The sequence below is a fragment of the Tarenaya hassleriana genome, unplaced genomic scaffold (genome assembly GCF_000463585.1).
Source record: "Tarenaya hassleriana unplaced genomic scaffold, ASM46358v1 Cleome35, whole genome shotgun sequence".
Lineage (NCBI taxonomy): Eukaryota > Viridiplantae > Streptophyta > Magnoliopsida > Brassicales > Cleomaceae > Tarenaya > Tarenaya hassleriana.
This window is the reverse complement of record NW_010966617.1, coordinates 1236558-1253137: the sequence shown is the minus strand read 5'-3', so window position 1 is coordinate 1253137 and position 16580 is coordinate 1236558. Positions and strand designations below refer to the sequence as shown.

General features: G+C 44.2%; 5 protein-coding genes across 6 annotated transcripts; 3 read left to right on the top strand and 2 right to left on the bottom strand.

Moving 5' to 3' along the window:
- Nucleotides 1–2494: 2494 nt before the first annotated feature.
- Nucleotides 2495–4784, top strand: LOC104822143 (polygalacturonase 1 beta-like protein 3). Its single transcript, XM_010553267.2, has 2 exons — nt 2495–2626; nt 2766–4784. Exons 1-2 carry the CDS (start codon nt 2564–2566, stop codon nt 4578–4580), a joined length of 1878 nt encoding a protein of 625 aa, XP_010551569.1. The 5' UTR covers nt 2495–2563; the 3' UTR covers nt 4581–4784.
- A 2270-nt stretch (nt 4785–7054) lies between these two features.
- Nucleotides 7055–8940, bottom strand: LOC104822142 (F-box protein SKIP22-like). The gene has a single exon (XM_010553266.2). It carries the CDS (start codon nt 8888–8890, stop codon nt 7352–7354), a length of 1539 nt encoding a protein of 512 aa, XP_010551568.1. The 5' UTR covers nt 8891–8940; the 3' UTR covers nt 7055–7351.
- A 70-nt stretch (nt 8941–9010) lies between these two features.
- On the top strand, nt 9011–10540 carry LOC104822141. Its single transcript, XM_010553265.1, has 3 exons — nt 9011–9386; nt 9744–9862; nt 10200–10540. The coding sequence occupies exons 1-3, from the start codon at nt 9124–9126 to the stop codon at nt 10217–10219; spliced, it is 402 nt and encodes a 133-aa protein (XP_010551567.1). The 5' UTR covers nt 9011–9123; the 3' UTR covers nt 10220–10540.
- Nucleotides 10541–10759: 219 nt separating this feature from the next.
- Nucleotides 10760–13341, top strand: LOC104822139. Of its 2 annotated transcripts, XR_773143.2 has the most exons (5): nt 10760–11764; nt 12031–12222; nt 12336–12427; nt 12514–13209; nt 13286–13341. XR_773143.2 is itself a non-coding variant. In XM_010553262.2 (4 exons), the coding sequence occupies exons 1-4, from the start codon at nt 11009–11011 to the stop codon at nt 13130–13132; spliced, it is 1659 nt and encodes a 552-aa protein (XP_010551564.1). In that variant the 5' UTR covers nt 10760–11008; the 3' UTR covers nt 13133–13256. The 2 variants fall into 2 exon arrangements, 1 of the variants encoding a protein (XP_010551564.1); XM_010553262.2 differs by lacking the exon at nt 13286–13341 and having other exon boundaries at nt 12514–13256.
- LOC104822140 (equilibrative nucleotide transporter 1-like) lies at nt 13227–14999 on the bottom strand. Its single transcript, XM_010553263.2, has 2 exons — nt 14230–14999; nt 13227–14046 (listed from the first exon to the last, which is right to left on the bottom strand). The coding sequence occupies exons 1-2, from the start codon at nt 14786–14788 to the stop codon at nt 13316–13318; spliced, it is 1290 nt and encodes a 429-aa protein (XP_010551565.1). The 5' UTR covers nt 14789–14999; the 3' UTR covers nt 13227–13315.
- Nucleotides 15000–16580: the final 1581 nt, after the last annotated feature.

The following is a 16580-nucleotide window of genomic DNA, read 5'->3' as shown; positions in this document are numbered from 1 at the left end:
ATAGTAAATCTCTGGCGTCTCTTCTTCTTTTAATAACAATACTACATATAAGCTAATAAAATAACGAAACCCATCGTTATATATCTATGTATTACTATACACTATACATGTAAACACTGATTTATCTACTCTGATCTTAAACGAACACAACAACGTGGCACAACTTGAAATTATTTCTATCTCTTCCATTATTTTTCTATCATTGGATAACTAAAGATAAGATATACAATATATATATATATGTATATATAGAGGACGTAGCATACAGCAATCAAACTCTTTCTCTTTCTAACCGGAATGAAGAAACTAGAGATTAAAAAAGTGAATAATAATTACGCTGATAGGTTCTGATATCGATCTTTAACCTATCTACCTAATTTATTGAAATCGCATTTTACATAGTGAATTTTAAAAAAATTTGTGGGTTGTGGTGATATTATCCCACTAAATTTGAAATATTAATTTACTAGGAGCGTGCATATTGCAATCAAAACCTATAGGCCCATATATCTCCCACTAAATTTGAAAATCAAAAAGGGAAAAAGAAAAAGATCCAAGACGAGGAAATATATGAGGTTTTGAGAGAGGCCGACCTCATGCCAAAAGCTTTTTCGAGTTTCACGTGCCACAATAATATAATGATATAAAAATGTATATGCGTGCTCGACTTTATATATGGTGGCGGCCCAAATAAGTAAAGCGTTTCTCACTAAAACCCAAGTGACTAGCTAGTTCTTGTAGTAAATCACGTTGATTAGGGTTTTGATTTCGCTTCACTTAATAAAATTTCTTATAATATGTTAATCAAACATCCACAAGTCAAATGAACTATATACCCATGAAGTATATATGTCTCCTATAATAATGGCTTCGGATTTCTCAATTATTAAAAAGAAATTTTAATTAAAAACAGTGTATTCATTCCATGCATATGCATATATATGTAATGTATATACGCACATGACCTTGATTGTAAATGAGAAATAAAAGAAAACATTTGTTAATTGGTGAGGGACAAAACTTAATGCGTTGCAGCTGCAAACTTGAACTTTCAAAAGGGTGATAATGTGCATACGTGGTTTGCATGCGTAGTGGGATTTGATATATTGGTAATTAGTAATTACTCGTTTTCAGCTGAAAATACAATCAATTATAAATGTCCCGAGACGTCGTCTGTGCTTGCCAAACCTATACTATAGTCTATAAGTGGCCCCAACTATGTGTATACACTTATTGAGGTTGGTTTAGGTAAATTAAGCAAATAAAACTATATTATAAGTTTTGTAATCTCATGTTGGATGTTACGTTTCATGAGACACTGACGTAAACAAATCATATATCGTGTGTTTTTTGGTATCTCTAACACAACAAAATCATTGTACCATTAGATATATATAAAAACACGAACGTGTCGTGAAATACCAAAAACAACCCAAAGTGTTGGTCGTTCCTACTGATTTGCCACTCTCACGAGTTTTGTCGATTTCCTCCCGACCCCGACACCATTAGAGATAACGTTTTTTTATAAAAAAAATAAAATAAAATAAAATAAAATTCGGGCGATACTTAATTATGCAAATCCACGAATCTAATGAGCCCCTCAAGGTTACATCACGTACATGTGTGTGTTTTGGCTGGTGGCTAAAACCGCGTCTTTTTACAGCCATTGACCGCCCCACACGTGGCTAATACCGACAACAACTGGACCGGACATAAGTAGCCTTTCGCTCCGGTCCGATCGTATCAAACCGGTTTTCTTTTTTCGGAAGGGAAAAAAAATCTGAATTAATATTTACAAGGGGCATTAAGCAATTTGCAATCAGTGGATTGTCGTACGACAGTGTATAATACGGATTAAGACAGATTTATTCAAAAAAAAATCCAATTTAATTTGTTTCAGTCAGATTATGACGTTAGGATGGGTATATTAAAAACCCCGCTTTAATATATAAATAAGAATTAAATCTCTGTTTTAGTGGCGGAGTTAGGATTCCTACTTGAGGAAGTCTTTTGTTTGGGAAATGCTAAAAACGGAAGCTGAATAAGCATTCTCTGTCTAATAGCAACGGTTAGTAAAGGGAATTAAACAACGTTTAGAGAAAAAGAAGAGTTTGGAAAATGAATCTCAGTTCTATTTTCGGCCATAAAAGACTGGTTTAATGAATTGTTAATCCCAACAATAGTAATCAAGGTGAAAACGCGTTCCTCGACCCAACGACTTTATTTAAAATAAGTCCACTTCTTTTGTCTCTTGTTGTTACTAAAAAAACCCACTGTTCTCTCACACTCTCTTTGTGCCCTTGGCTTTCCCTCTTTTTTTTTTTTGTTTCGCCATCATCGGTATCCCTTTCTCCTATGATTTAATTTAATGTGGAAACATATATTGTATCTCCCCCCCAAGCCCTTGTACTAATCAATCGATTAAGTTTGAAATGACCCGTGTTTAAACTATTGATTTTCCTTGGGTCCAATTATAAATACACGCACACCGCGCTCTGCAACCCAACAAGCCCACCAACATTCATCCTCTCTCTCTCTCCCTCTCCCTCTCCCTCGGACAAAAATGCTCAGACAATCACTCCCTCTCCTCCTGCCCTTCTTCCTGGGTTTTCTGGCTCTCCTCAATGTAAGCGGAATTTGCAGCTGATAAGAGATTCGATTTCGTTAGTTCCATTACTGATTCAGCTTAGGGTGAATCGGATCTGTTTTACCTGGACATCTATGGGTTTCTGAGATTTGGCGATTTTGTTTTTGGGCCATTGCAGGTGAACCTCGCCCTCGGACGATTGATCGGCGGCGGATTCTCGGCGGAGGAGAACCCTTTCACGCCCAAGGCGTCTCTGGTGCGTTACTGGAACAAGGAGATCCGAAGCGAATCTCCCAGATCGGAGTTTCTCCTCTCCAAGGCGTCGCCTCTCAGCGCCGTCGACTCCGCCAGTTTCGCCAAACTCGCCGCTGTCGACTCTCTCCCGACTCGCCTGCCTGAGTTCTGCTCTGCCGCCAACCTCTTCTGCTTCCCGGATTTGGGTGCGAGCCTTGAGAAGCACACCGACGACGTCAAATTCTCCGTCTACGACCAGAAGAACTTCACCAACTACGGCACAACCCGTGCCGGAGGCGTCGACTCGTTCAAAAACTACTCGCAGGACAGCAACGTCGTCGCCGACTCGTTCCGGCGTTACAGCCGTGACTCGGCCGGTCACGACGACAAGTTCTCCAACTACGCGACCTCAAGCAATGTCGTGGAGGAGAGCTTCAACTCATACGGCGGCTCCACCGCCGGAGGCAGCGGCACATTCACCAATTACCACAATGATGTCAACAACCCGACAAGCACCTTCACCTCATACTCCGACAGCGCCATCCGGACTCAGACCTTCAAGACCTATTCCCGCGACGCCAATGCAGGGTCCGGTCAATCCTTCACCAGTTACGGCAAACACGGGACCGGAGACGTGGACGATTTCTCCTCCTATGCCGTGAACTCCAACGTTGTCGGGTCGGGTTTCGCGAACTACGGCACTCACGGACACGTAGCGAACGAGTCCTTCACCAACTACGGAATCGACAGCAATGTGCCGCAGAACAACTTCAGGAGCTACGGCAGTGAAGGGAACGCTGCCACCCAGACCTTCTCCAACTACAGAGACAGGTCGAACGTCGGCGACGACAGGTTCAGTTCGTACGCGAAGAACTCCAACGCAGAGAAGGTCAATTTCGTAAATTACGGGCAAACCTTCAATCCAGGGTCCGATACGTTCACCGGCTACGGCAAAGGCGCTAAGGGGCACAAGATCGGTTTCAAGACCTACGGCGTCAACACCACTTTCAAGGATTACGCCAAAAAAGGCGTCGAATTCGCCAAATATAACCAGACCATGCCCCTCTCCGATGGCAAATCCGTGAATAGGTGGATCGAGCCGGGCAAATTTTTCCGAGAGGCGATGCTCAAGGAAGGGAATACGATTCCGATGCCTGACATCAGAGATAAAATGCCCAAGAGGTCGTTTTTGCCCCGGAATATAATCTCGAAACTACCCTTTTCGGCTTCGAAGATTGCCGACATCAAACGGATCTTCGGAGCGGGTGACAACTCAACAATGGAGAGGATAATATCGGATGCCCTCAGCGAGTGCGAGAGATCTCCTAGCGCCGGCGAGACAAAGAGGTGCGTGGGATCAGCGGAGGACATGATCGACTTCGCAACGTCGGTGCTCGGCCGCAGCCTCGAACTCCGGACTACAGAGAACATCGCCGGGTCAAAGCAGAAGGTGATGATCGGGAAGGTCAGAGGCATCAACGGTGGAAAGGTGACGAAGTCGGTGTCATGCCACCAGAGTCTGTACCCGTATCTACTCTACTACTGCCACTCGGTGCCGAAAGTCCGGGTGTACGAATCGGATCTTCTAGACCCGAAAACCAAATCCAAGATCAATCACGGCGTTGCCATCTGTCACATTGACACATCAGCCTGGGGAGCGAGCCACGGAGCGTTCGCGGCGCTGGGGTCGCGCCCTGGTCAGATCGAAGTGTGCCACTGGATATTTGAGAATGACATGACTTGGACCATCGCGGATTAGGACACGACCCGGCGGCTAAGAAAGCTTGACCACGTGGATGGGGGTTTATCTATTGTTTTACGTTAATTGTCGCGTGAATTCAAGGGAGGAATTCTGATATCTATATTTGTGATTTCGGTAACAATAAACTCTTGTTACTGGTGATGTTATGCCTTATTTGTTTCATTAGAGGATGTTTGCGGAAACGATGCATTGATTAAATAATGGTGTGTGTGTGAGAACAAAACAGTGAGAGGAGAGAGACGTTTTCATTAACATGTGAGAAGCAGTGCCCACCAGTTGTGGTGTGGGAGACGATGAGAGTAGAAGATGAGGTGGACTTTATGTGCCACCCAATTTTAATTTTATTAAAATCTATTTATTTATTTATACAAAACAACATTGATAGAATAAAAAAGAAAAAAGAAAAGGGAGAGGGTTCACGAGGGGGCTGTTGGTTGTATGGGACGGGACAATAGCCACTCTGTTAATTTTATGTTAATGAAGGGACAAATGTGGTTGCCATAACATTTTCTTTTGTTTTATATTGTTTTGGTTACATCCACCACCATTTCTTTCTTTCTTTTCATTTTATGAGCTTCGAGTTGTTGCATGTCTGCTTTCCTTTGGAATGAATGGTTTTGTCAGCTTTCGTATAACCGTTGCAAATCCAAAAATTGGTAATTAAAACGATTGGAGCCTTAATTAGCTGTCTCTAACACTGTTTTTTTCTCCAATCCATTGTTTTTGTATACCCTCCCCTCCCACCCTTTCTCTTTAACTTTCTTGTTAGGAGTATTATATTAAACAGTGTGCAAAAACTTTTTGATTATCCAAAGAAAGCTCCTCTTTACGACACACTAAAGAAAATCCAACAAATTAAGCAATGCACACACAATGTCCGGATAGAAGCTGTGGCTGTGAGCTTCAACAGGTGAACGAACGTGTTTATAATGATTGAGGGAATGAGTAGCTTTGCTTATCCATGGGACTGCTCTTATATATTATATATGACTTACGTTTTCATGTTTATTGGTTACGTAATGTAATTTGTAACCGCCCCCTTTCTTCTGTTCTTAAAAAAAAAAAAAAAAAAACGGTGGCATGGCAGTGGCCACCTTTCTTTTAATACAAAGCCGACAGGGTTCACCTAACAAGACATGCATTTCAAACATAGGCATTTTTCGGAACGACTGTTTGAGATCGTCGCTGAAAAGAAACCGATGGAATCCCAAAAACACAATATCTCGACGACACGTGTTTAACAACACTCACAAACCTTCCTCCACGTCTTAATTTTTGTTTGAAAAAAAAAACTAAAAATTCGATAATCCCCACATGTTATGAAATGCACGTTTAACGTTTGGACGAAGGAACTGGTCGGTCGGACAACGGAGCAGCCTGCCGGGGAGCGAAAGAGAGAAACGGAAACATTTTGACTTTTGGATGACCTCTGCTGCACATTTAAAATGTCACGTTTTAAGCACAGAGAGAGAGATGAGCATAGCCATAATATCAATGGCATTCATGGGTCGACTGGGATGTGCGTGTGTATGTATATGTATATGTATATATGTTCCACCATTCAATATGAAGGCCTCTGCCCCATCCCATTTATTTCCCCTCTCGTACGTCACCTAATTCATTCACCCCACGAAGAGATAAAAATCTAGGAATTCTTACGTGCTGTAAAGTTATCAAATCGACTCATATGAATATTATGGACGGATAACATGATTATTTCTCCAGCATCTTGTATCTCAAGAAGATAGAGAGAACCAAATTCATTTAAACACAACAGTAGAGAGAGAGAGAGAGAGAGAGAGAGAAGAGGAGTGAGGGGAGAAGGAGGTGAGAGAGGAGCCACACAATGCATTTAACTCGAGACTGACCCCTCTTCAAGAGGATAACGTGTGGCCTTTCGGACAGTAAATGTGAAACTTCATTGCCTTTGGAGTTTACGTATTATTAGGGTTTTTTCCTTTTTTCTTCCGAGACATGAAATCCAATGCACATGTGATGTAGCTCTGCTGCTGCACCTATCAATTGATTGACCCTTTCATAGTGCTACCAAATGCAACTAGCTACGGCAATCTCATTACCCTCCTCACACTTTCTCTATACAAATCATCCTTTATAAACACTTTTTTTCCCACATTAAAGGTCAGTATATTTAAAAAAAAACAAGCTAGTATTGAGAACGGCGGGACAACACAAGACCTAGTATGAAGTCATGGTCGCTTCCGTATGCAATGCGGTTGCATCCTCTGCAAACACAATGCCATACGGTTTCTTCGTCATGAAATCTGGCTTCGTATTTGCTGGTCGCACATAACAACAACAAAAGCTAAATGATCTCCTTTGTTTTGGTACGTACCAATCAGAGAGCCTTCACGAGATGCAATATTACCGGAAATGGCAACAAGACCCACATTGTTTGAATGTCAAGAACGTATTAGATTTGTCCAAACCGTCAGAACGTTGTGAATCTATCGTTGTGCTCCAAAACTACCCGCTCAACTCCAGTGCTAAGCTTTGTAGGCAGCAATCTCGTGTATTTTTCTTTCACAAAGGCCATAAAACTGAAACTAATAGAGCCTACGCCCTAATCTGCAACCTTTACAGAAACCTTAAAAAGAAACATCAGCCAAAACAGATGAAGGAAGGAAGGATACAGACCCAAGAAAGCATTGTCAAGACATGTACCGAGGAGCATGATTCACCCAAAAACACAAACGAGAGACATAGCTAGGTCACCACCCACACAGGTTGAGTCCTCCAGAAAAGACTGGCTAGTTGAGCCCTCCAAGGTTGCATCTGGGAGACAAATTCCGTCCCCTGAGCTGACCAAGCCCCGGCCCTCGCTGTCCGAGCTGAAAAGGGTGGCCTGCAGGCAGGCGATCTCTCTCTCTATCATACCATGTGACTGGAGGAAACCCCATTGGAAAAGGGTCTTGCCGGATCTGAGGTAGCCTCCAAAAATTTGGCCTCATTCTCCGACACACTAGTATGTTGTTACGCCTTCTATCGTTTTCCCGGTAAGCAGCAAACTTGGCTTTCCAGCTGACCGCATCTTCTTCTTTGTTTACAAGATCCCCATACTCTTCCAAACATTTCTGCTTCCACAGATTATTGTTTGAAGTCACATACCGCATATCTGAACAAACACAAGCCAACCTCGCAACATCGACACCAGGAAGTGACTCTAGTATCTTGATCTTTATATCCGTGGGGAGCCGCATCAAGCAAGGCGGAAGTTCCAAGCCACACATATCGCAAAGACCAATCAACAACGGCATAGCGACACCATCTTTTACCATTCTCCAGAACTCAAACACCTCCCGATACATGCTTGAAGACCCTTCTTTGTCAGACTTCATAGTATCCATGACCAAATCTATGGTCGGGACAAACCTACGGCTATCAAGACACACCCTATGCGAACTTGTCCCACCCAGAGACCCATAAACTACAAGCATGGGGCCTAAGCTCTGAAACTTCAAGCTGACAGTTTCATTCGAATGGTTACGGGTTATAAGCTCAGGCAGAGTATAAATGAGGGATATCGAACTCATCGTCTCCTTGAAAAAAGTAAACTTATCAGCCCAGACACGTGAAGTAGGATCCAAAAGCACAAAGCGAGACTCTAACATGACGGCATGAACAGCCATAACCAAGATCATCGCTTCACTCTTATCAGTACATTCCTCTATTAATACCTTTTTCAAGAAAAACGGCTCGCTTAACCTTTTCGAATCAGCGTAATCCGCACCGTCAAACTCGACATCCATAAGCTCATGTCCCTCCGTACCCGAGATCGCCCCCGTCGACCCTTCGATAGGCTCTTCTACGCCGAAATTCAGATCGGTGTTCGCTTGTTTTTGGATATCAATATTCATATCGGGGTTTTCCGGAACACCACTGAGATCTCCAGATCCAATACCCGTCGAACCACTTCCAATCTCCCGCTTCGTTCCCAAATCTCGAAACAGGGTCTCTTGTTCTTCCAATTTCCCTGCCGAATCTTCGAAACCCCGAACTGGGCTCTGTTGCGCCTCCGTTGACGATGCCAATTCAACATCCTGAGACGATGCGTGAAAAACCGAGGGCTCGAGAGCATAATAGACGAGGTCACCGGATGTCAAGCCAAGGGACCGGAGCGTATCATCCGGCGAAGATGAAACGAGCTCGTCCTTACGATTGAGCGAGATGTGAACGGAGGAGGGAGACGATGCATCGATCCTTCTCCGGAGATCGTGGAGAGAGCACGTCTCGAGAAATTCGCACTTGAGAGTCTCTCTCGTCTCGTGGTTCCTCAGCCGCAGCTTCATACTTTCTCAATTTCATTCACTGCCGATTCCTACCGACAACCACAGGAAATGATAAGCTTGGGCACATATACTCACAAGGTCAAGGCGGTTACCGCCCAACCGATTTGTCTAATTAAATTGGGTTTGTTTACCAAATGGGCCAATAATGGATGATGGACCCTAATTACCAAATGGGCTAATAATGGGCCCATTTAAAACCTTTGGGCATATGTTGGGCAAATCTGAGATTATCCATGGATCAGATCGGGTTCGATCCGACCCGAAACAAAAACCTGGCCTCTCAGAAGTATTGCGCCGAGGCTAAGGGTCGTTTTTCTGAGAGAAACATGGCGGCCAACGGTGCGAGAAGAACCCTACAGCTGTCGTCATCGTCGGCAAAAACCCTTATCGGTCGTTCGTCGGCGGTGAGTTCCGCTTCGAAGTTCGCCGGAGTTTCTGTTTCTGAGTCTTCCTCTGCTTCTTCTCGCTTCTCACTTCGCAGGTTCACTTCCTCCAGGTTAGATTCCTACCTTAGTCCTGCGCAGGGGAATATGCATTTCTTCGTAGGTTTTTTGGTTTGGATGGGGATAGTTTATAGAGCTGTACAGAACCGGATGAATGTTCTTGCACATCGAGTAATAGATCTGCTTCTGCTGCAGAATTGCTTAAATTATGTCTGTTTACTGATTTCGGTAGGTGTAGCTCGTTAATTATGTCTCAATCATGAATGAGTGTAATTATATTGATTTCCGTAGGAATCCCATGTCAATTTTATTTAACCTTCGCTGTTTACGGCTGGGGGCTTCCTCCTAATGCGTAGAACGAGAGAATTGTTAGGAAATAGGAAAATGAGTTTGAATAATGGCTGTCTTAGGGTTCCTGTGGGGTTGGGAGGAGCTTTGTCAATGATGCCGTTGCATAGTGTCACTGCCTCAGCTTTGTTCACTTCGTTGTTATCTCTCAGCAATCAAAACTGGGGTTCTCTGTCCGAAGGTATGCTTCTGTCTTCTTCTTTATACAACTCTCAAATATTTGTTGAAAGAAATCCTGCACGAAAAGGTTGAGTCTTTTGCTACTTAAGTGGGCAACGAGAGCTACTATGTTGTCATCCATGAATCATGTCGCAGTTATATATGAGACCTATATCCAAAAGCTATTTGTTCCTTTTACTTACCGTTCCGTTGTTTAGTAACAGAGAAAACCGTGGAACTTGTTTCCAGTGTCTTGCCGCCGGTCTTGAACACTGTTAAAGAGACACTCTGAGCCATTGCTATCTAATTCCGTGTTTATGTGATCACGAAGTGTCTAACATAGACTCGGGCGTTTGCAGGGTTCGCCACACCACTATAACACGGCCCTGAGAATTCAAGAAATCAAGAAATCAATTTTCATGTCAGCATCACTTTCTAGCCTTCTTTTGTGTTTCTGCCTTTCCAGCTTTGGAAGAAGAGAAGCAAAAGGTGTTTTGCTCTGATTCTGAGGCTCTTTATTTGGACGTTTGGGATAAATTTAATTTGGTGGTAGATTGACCGCTTATTGACGAGAGAAGTTGAGTCTTGTTCCACCTTGCAGCAACACGAAATTGTTCTTACAGGACTAGGATGTCTTGGATTGATTAAATCAAACCCATTATTTCGAGTTTTTTTTTTAAAAAAAGACAATTAAATCAAACCCATGTGTCTACACTACATTATGCGTGCACTCCCTTATTCCCACCAGAAAATTCGGTCAATTACCGGACGATTAAGAACCCCCAAGGGCCTAACTTTGAGGTATGACTGCAATCCGAATCGACATGTTATGACTTCCTCCTATTCGCATTTAATGCTTCCGAATCTCTGATATATATTTAGACAATGGAGGAGACAACAGTATATTATATTCAAAATTATTTATATAGGACCCACCAGAAATTCGACCGTTGCCCACAACGTTCCGAAATGGGCCACGTGTTCTTTTTAAAAAATTCCAATTTCCTTTTTAAAAACTTGCTCTTCTTATCTCTTCATTCTTCTTGCACTGACCGTTGGCTCTCCCGATCCATGAATAATACGCCCCTGCGTCTTCGATCGATTACCCATTCTTGAATCTCTGAATTTCTCGTCTGAATCAGCCTCCTTGATCTCAAATTCGACAAAAATGGCGGCTTTGGCGCCGGGAATTCTGCAGAAGCTTCTAGACGGGATGAAAACAGGGGTCAAACCAACGGGCGAGCACCGGAGCTCTCTGTTGCAGGTCACCGATATCGTCCCAGTGGATCTGGACGAGAAGAATCTCTTGCCCAAACACGGCTTCTTCATCAAAGTCTCTGATTCTTCTCACTCCATCTACGTCACGCTCCCTTCCGACCAAGACGATGTCGTCCTCAGCAACAAGATGCAGCTGGGTCAGTTCATCTACGTCGACAGGCTCGAGCCAGGGTCCCCTGTTCCCGTCGTCAAAGGCGCCAAGCCGATCCCCGGTCGGCACCCGTTGGTCGGAACGCCGGAGCCATTGATGGGTCTGAGGGGAAAGGCCGAGAGATCGGGTCAGGAGCCTGGGTCGAGGCCGAGAAGAGGGTCGTGGGGCCAAAACAGCGACATTTCGTCACCGCTGGTTCTGAAACCAGTGCCGTTGGATTTCGACCAATGCACACCGGCGAAGCAGAGGCCTGCTGCGGCCAGATTCGCGGCGTCTCCGATGTCGAGGGGGAAATCAGGCGGAGGAGTGAGGAGCTCTTTCGGAGGAGGGATTTTGGCGAAAATGGCGGATCTGAAAGGGGAGAGCCCAGCGGTGCTGAGGAAGAGCTGCGTGGTTCCTCCGGCTTCGAAGTTTCCAAGGAGCAGAAGTGTTTGTGATAGAGAGGCGAAGATCTCCTCCGTGTCTTCATATGTTCTTAGTCCCATCAAATCCTCTGTAGGTACATTTGTTCATCTTTGTTGTTCATCGTAATAAGGAACATACATGGTTGAGGAATGAATGGTCGAATCCAGCCTCCATCAGCTGTACGCAACACGTCGTTATTTTGATATATGAACGCAAATGTCTGCTGAAGGCAGGAAGAGACCTTTATCACCACCCAGTATTCGTCCTTTAGAATTGCATTTCGTTCAGACAAGAGTGGCATTTCAGATCCGCTGTTCCGTGACTTGGCTGAACGGTAGGATTTCCTCTTTGGACAGGAAAAGAAAAGCACAACATCTCCACCCAGTTTGCGCAGTGGAAGAGCAGCAGCTTCTGTGGAAGCCCATGGAGATGGAGAGAGGTCCATTTCAAGGAGACAGGAATCTCATCACCATAAGCTGGAAAGACCCGAGAAGAACAGCAGCTTTCTCCCTTCAAATCTCCCCGGAAGACTTAGCACACTGAGCAAGGTAAATTCAACAGCTTCTGATATGCAGTAGTTGCAGTTGCAGGGTGTGTGCATCAAAATTTCAAAGTCGAAGACTGTTCCTGTCTAATTGGTATGAGTTCTTCTTTGCTACAGGAAGCCATACAACATCGAGAGACAGCTCAGAAGATAGCCCTTCAGGCACTGAGAGAGCCTCCAGCCACTGAAACCATTGTCCGACATCTCAAGTATGGATTCGCATATCTTTGTTCTTGCTGTATGATCTGTTTGTTGAGTTGAAAAATGATCTGTTCATATGTTTTTTCTTGAACAGGACATTTGCCAAGCTAACCAAGTCAGCAAAAGCCGAAACCCCTGCTTCATGCTTTGAGCAGTTCTTGGAGTTTCATCACCAGATAGCTCAAGCCGTGAGCGAAATGGCGTCCACTGAAGCAGCCATTTTAGCAACTGGCAACAAATCACAAAACAAAAACCCTAAATCTGAAAATCAGAAGCAAAGGGAAGAAGATGGGTCGTATTCAATCCTTCACGAAATTGCTCACAACACGATTGATCAAGAGAAAACCTCTGAGTTAGGCTCATCGAAGAGGCGGCTTGCTCTGAAGCAGAAGAGTTCAGGAAAAGTACTGAAAGCAGACGACGAGAACAAGAATCCGACTTCTAGTGGGTTAAGTAACACGATAAGATTGGCAAAGGAGATCGAGAGCGAAGCTGCAAACTGGTTCATGGAGTTCCTCGAAAAGGCTCTGGAAAAGGGCATGAAGAAATCTAAAGGAGCTGCAGATGCAGATATCAAGAAAGTTTCGCAGTCTCTGATTCTGAAAGTTATAAACTGGGTGGAGGCAGAACAGTCAGACAGCACGAGACGTCCGATCCATCCAAAAGCATCGCAAATAGCTAGAAAGCTTAGAATCAAAATGAAGAATCCTTAATTCTGATTCTTTCTGTGTGTTCTTAGGTTCCACTATTACAGAACTCACGCACGCCGTTGTACTCATCATGTAAAAGGGTATTCATTAGACAAGGTTTAGTGAAAATACGTGGATTCATATACTATTGAAGCTGAGTTTAAACTTTTTACACAGGTTTGCAGAATGTAAATACAGTTACGTGAATCAGATGACCCAGAACCAAGAGAAGACCGACCCAGCAGCCAAGCCGATAACCAAGAACAGCACGATGACGATACCTGCAGTCTCCGAGTGTTGCAGCTGAACGGATTTTGGAGCCAGAATCATCAGAACACTCGTTAAGTAGCCATTAGTGAGTCCCAACAGACATGTAAGCAGAGTTACTGGAATCTCTGTCCTGAGAAACGGCGGTCCATGCAAGCAACCCCAGAAGAGAGGGTAAAACAACAGCCTTGCAATACAACCTCCAACAGCAATTTTCTCGTCCTTGAGCGTAATGACAGCAGTCAAAGACTTACCCACCAAGTCAAACACGTTGTAGGCCGTAATGAGCAGAACAGGGTACCAGTCTTTGAGAGATTCAGAATGAACATCCTCGGTGATGAAGCCGGGAAATATCGAGAGGGTCACAATGTATATGAGAACAATCCCTAAACCGAAAGATTTGACTCTCACCACAATGTCCCAGAGGGTTTTTCTCCATAGCGATCCAGTTAAAGCACCATTGGCCAGTTTCTCCTCGTTTAAAGCCTCGGTCTTGAGCTCATCATAATACTTAATGACCGGAAGTCTATGAGCTACGTTGTAGAATACAAAACAGATGACCATTACAACAATTCCCACGGCAAAGTAAAGATTCGCGCTTTTACGCAGCCCGTCAGGATCTTGAAGATATACAGCTTTACTTAAGACTCTCAGAAATGAAACAAGAACTCCTGCAGCAAAAAGTTGCGATATTCTTCATTCTTCATTCATTTGATCCCGTGAAGATTAAAAGGATAAGGCTTTGTTTTGGCAAGTGCCCAAACGATGGGAAACAGACATCTAACAAAAAACTAGAAGCTTGGGGACAGAAAAGTGCGATTCTTAATTTTTGAGACGAGGCAGGGGAACTTTACCGGAGCCAGCGGTTCCGGCAACGACAGCCTGCATGTACCTCTCCGGCAACTGACCGGCAACGCCGATGAGACCGCCCTGCATAAGCGCGTCGGCGACACCGGAGAGCGCGACGGCGACGGCCGTGACGTCGAATCCGGTGTAGAGCCCAACCCGGCCCTTGATGTAGGCCAGGTCCATGACGGGGACCACGAGCAAGGCCAGGACAAAGAGAAAGAGGCCGAGGTTGATGCGGATGCAGGCGTTGTACTTATGGGCATAGAAGAGGATGATCACAAGGAGGAAGACGAGGCCGACGAGCATGTAGACGACGGCGAAGATCCGGTCGACGGAGACGGCGGGGTAGAGGTAAGAGAAGTAATCGACGGCGGTGATGAAGGCGTTCCATGGGAGAAGGAAACCGACGCCCAACGTGAAGTAGATGATGTAGGCGAAGTGGAAGGAATCGGAGGGGATTTTGCAGGTCGAGCCCTCGTGAGGGAGGAGGAGGAGGGAGGATTCGGGTCCGGATCCGGGTTCCGGGTCAGACATTGCGTCGGCGGGTTTTACGGTGAGACCCATTCGGTTCAGAGCGATCCAATAATGGGTGGTTCGTAGGTAACCGCGTCAGGAGATATTTAGGGAAAAAATCCTCAAAATTCTTTAGGTGTAATATAAATTCCTTAGGCGTCGTTTCGGGTACGTCAAGCAAAAAGAGAATCAACTTCTTGTATTTGTTTTATGCGGTTAGTGCTTACTATTGATTGTGGTAGGATGGGTATCTCTCTTTGGTTATTTACGATCGAATTAAACCGAATCGAAAAATGCAGTATTTTTTCGATCTGAATCGTTCTAAATTTCCGAACAATATTATTTTTAAAATTTTGAATTTTTCGAAATCGAAATCAAACCGAATAGAATTTTAAAAATCTCGAAAAATCAAAATTTTTTAAAGAAAATCTATCTTTTTTAAAAAAAAATCACAGAACCGAACTGAACATAATATAAAAAGTGATTGAAATATATTTTTATAAAACCGGAAAAACTGAACCGATATATTTTCGTCTCGAACCTGATCTGATTCTCGAAACGCTCATCCCTAGAGTGTAGTAGAAGTGCTTGTATTTAATATTTATTCACTATTGTCGAGGAGTGCGGTTGACGATCTCCTATGCAAACCAAGACGCTCTGGTCGGCAACGGGAAAACATAGTCTGTTCAATTGGGAAACATGTTTGATGCTCCTATATTTGTTCTTTCTTGTGTTCTTCTGTGTATCTTTCAAGATGATCGGCTCGAAAACTCGAGTGAGCAAGAAAGGAGCACGGTCTGAGAAATATTGGAGTCGTAACGGAAAATAGAAGCAAGGCAAGGGGGTGATCGAGGGAAACCGACGACAAGAAGAGAGAGAGACCGGAACACAGGTCAGAAGTTATGTCTCTGATTCGCCTCTTTCTTGTTTGGTTTGTGTATGCAGGTCCAAATGGGGTGGAGTTGCAATGGAAGGTTGATCTTCGGGTAGAGGTCATGTTGGTCAGTACGAGCAAGGTTATTCACGGTGATAGAGAAAAGTTTGTCCGATCATCATCGTGGGATAAGGCTCGATTGGTTGTTACTAAGCCAGTAGTTATCTCTGGTTTAAGGTGGTTGTTCTCGGTGATCAGATTATCAATCGAAGAGGTAAGGTTTGGTCGGTGTTGACCAAGCGAAGGACGTGGTTCTCGACCTCTAAAATTCTTGGTTTAGAATTTTGTCTTCGGATTGATTATTTGGTTGTTTTGTGATGCAAGTTTCTGTTTGGAAATTGTGGCAGCTGCATTTCTGATTTGAAGTTGCAGGTTGTTTGATTTGCCTTCAGGAGGAAAGAGTTATCCTCTAGGTGGAGTCGGACAGATATTCGAGGTGGCAGTGGTCAATCATAAGGTTGATCAGTCACTAGAGGTTGGTCTCCGAGTATGGGAGATTGGTTTGCGAGCTTATCGACTCGCATGGGATAGCCCAACGTGGGTTATCAAATCTTCTCAGCGGTATCGTGAGGAGGACGGTGTCACCTTTGTTTCCGGGTCACGAGCAAGGTGGAGCCGGTGGTAGCCGACGTAACAGATCTCTTTACGGAGTCTATTTTCGGATCCGGTGAGTCCAAAGATACTTTGGACTTGCTAAGGATTGTTAATGATTTGTTAGGGGATGTCGGACGGTGATATACACTCAGGATTCACTTTTTTCGAAGATTGTTGAGTATGTGGTAGGAAAGTATATCCTCTACTTCTCTTGGCGGGTTCAGTGTAAGGGTTTGTTTAAAAGACCCATCTCCATTCTTCGACGGTATTGCGACGTTTTCTGTTTGGAGGTGGAAGAAAGAGAGAAAGGGAAAG

Coding starts and splice junctions, on each gene's coding strand:
- LOC104822140 (XM_010553263.2), bottom strand. CDS start 14,788: ATGGGTCTCACCGTAAAACCCGCCGACGCAATGTCTGACCCGGAACCC. Junction 14,047..14,229: donor TGCCGGAACCGCTGGCTCCG/GTAAAGTTCCCC, acceptor TTTTTGCTGCAG/GAGTTCTTGTTTCATTTCTG.
- LOC104822139 (XM_010553262.2), top strand. CDS start 11,009: ATGGCGGCTTTGGCGCCGGGAATTCTGCAGAAGCTTCTAGACGGGATG. Junction 12,223..12,335: donor GACTTAGCACACTGAGCAAG/GTAAATTCAACA, acceptor TCTTTGCTACAG/GAAGCCATACAACATCGAGA. Junction 12,428..12,513: donor ACCATTGTCCGACATCTCAA/GTATGGATTCGC, acceptor TTTCTTGAACAG/GACATTTGCCAAGCTAACCA.
- LOC104822142 (XM_010553266.2), bottom strand. CDS start 8,890: ATGAAGCTGCGGCTGAGGAACCACGAGACGAGAGAGACTCTCAAGTGC.
- LOC104822141 (XM_010553265.1), top strand. CDS start 9,124: ATGGATCAGATCGGGTTCGATCCGACCCGAAACAAAAACCTGGCCTCT. Junction 9,387..9,743: donor CGCAGGTTCACTTCCTCCAG/GTTAGATTCCTA, acceptor TGGCTGTCTTAG/GGTTCCTGTGGGGTTGGGAG. Junction 9,863..10,199: donor CTGGGGTTCTCTGTCCGAAG/GTATGCTTCTGT, acceptor GGGCGTTTGCAG/GGTTCGCCACACCACTATAA.
- LOC104822143 (XM_010553267.2), top strand. CDS start 2,564: ATGCTCAGACAATCACTCCCTCTCCTCCTGCCCTTCTTCCTGGGTTTT. Junction 2,627..2,765: donor GTTTTCTGGCTCTCCTCAAT/GTAAGCGGAATT, acceptor GGGCCATTGCAG/GTGAACCTCGCCCTCGGACG.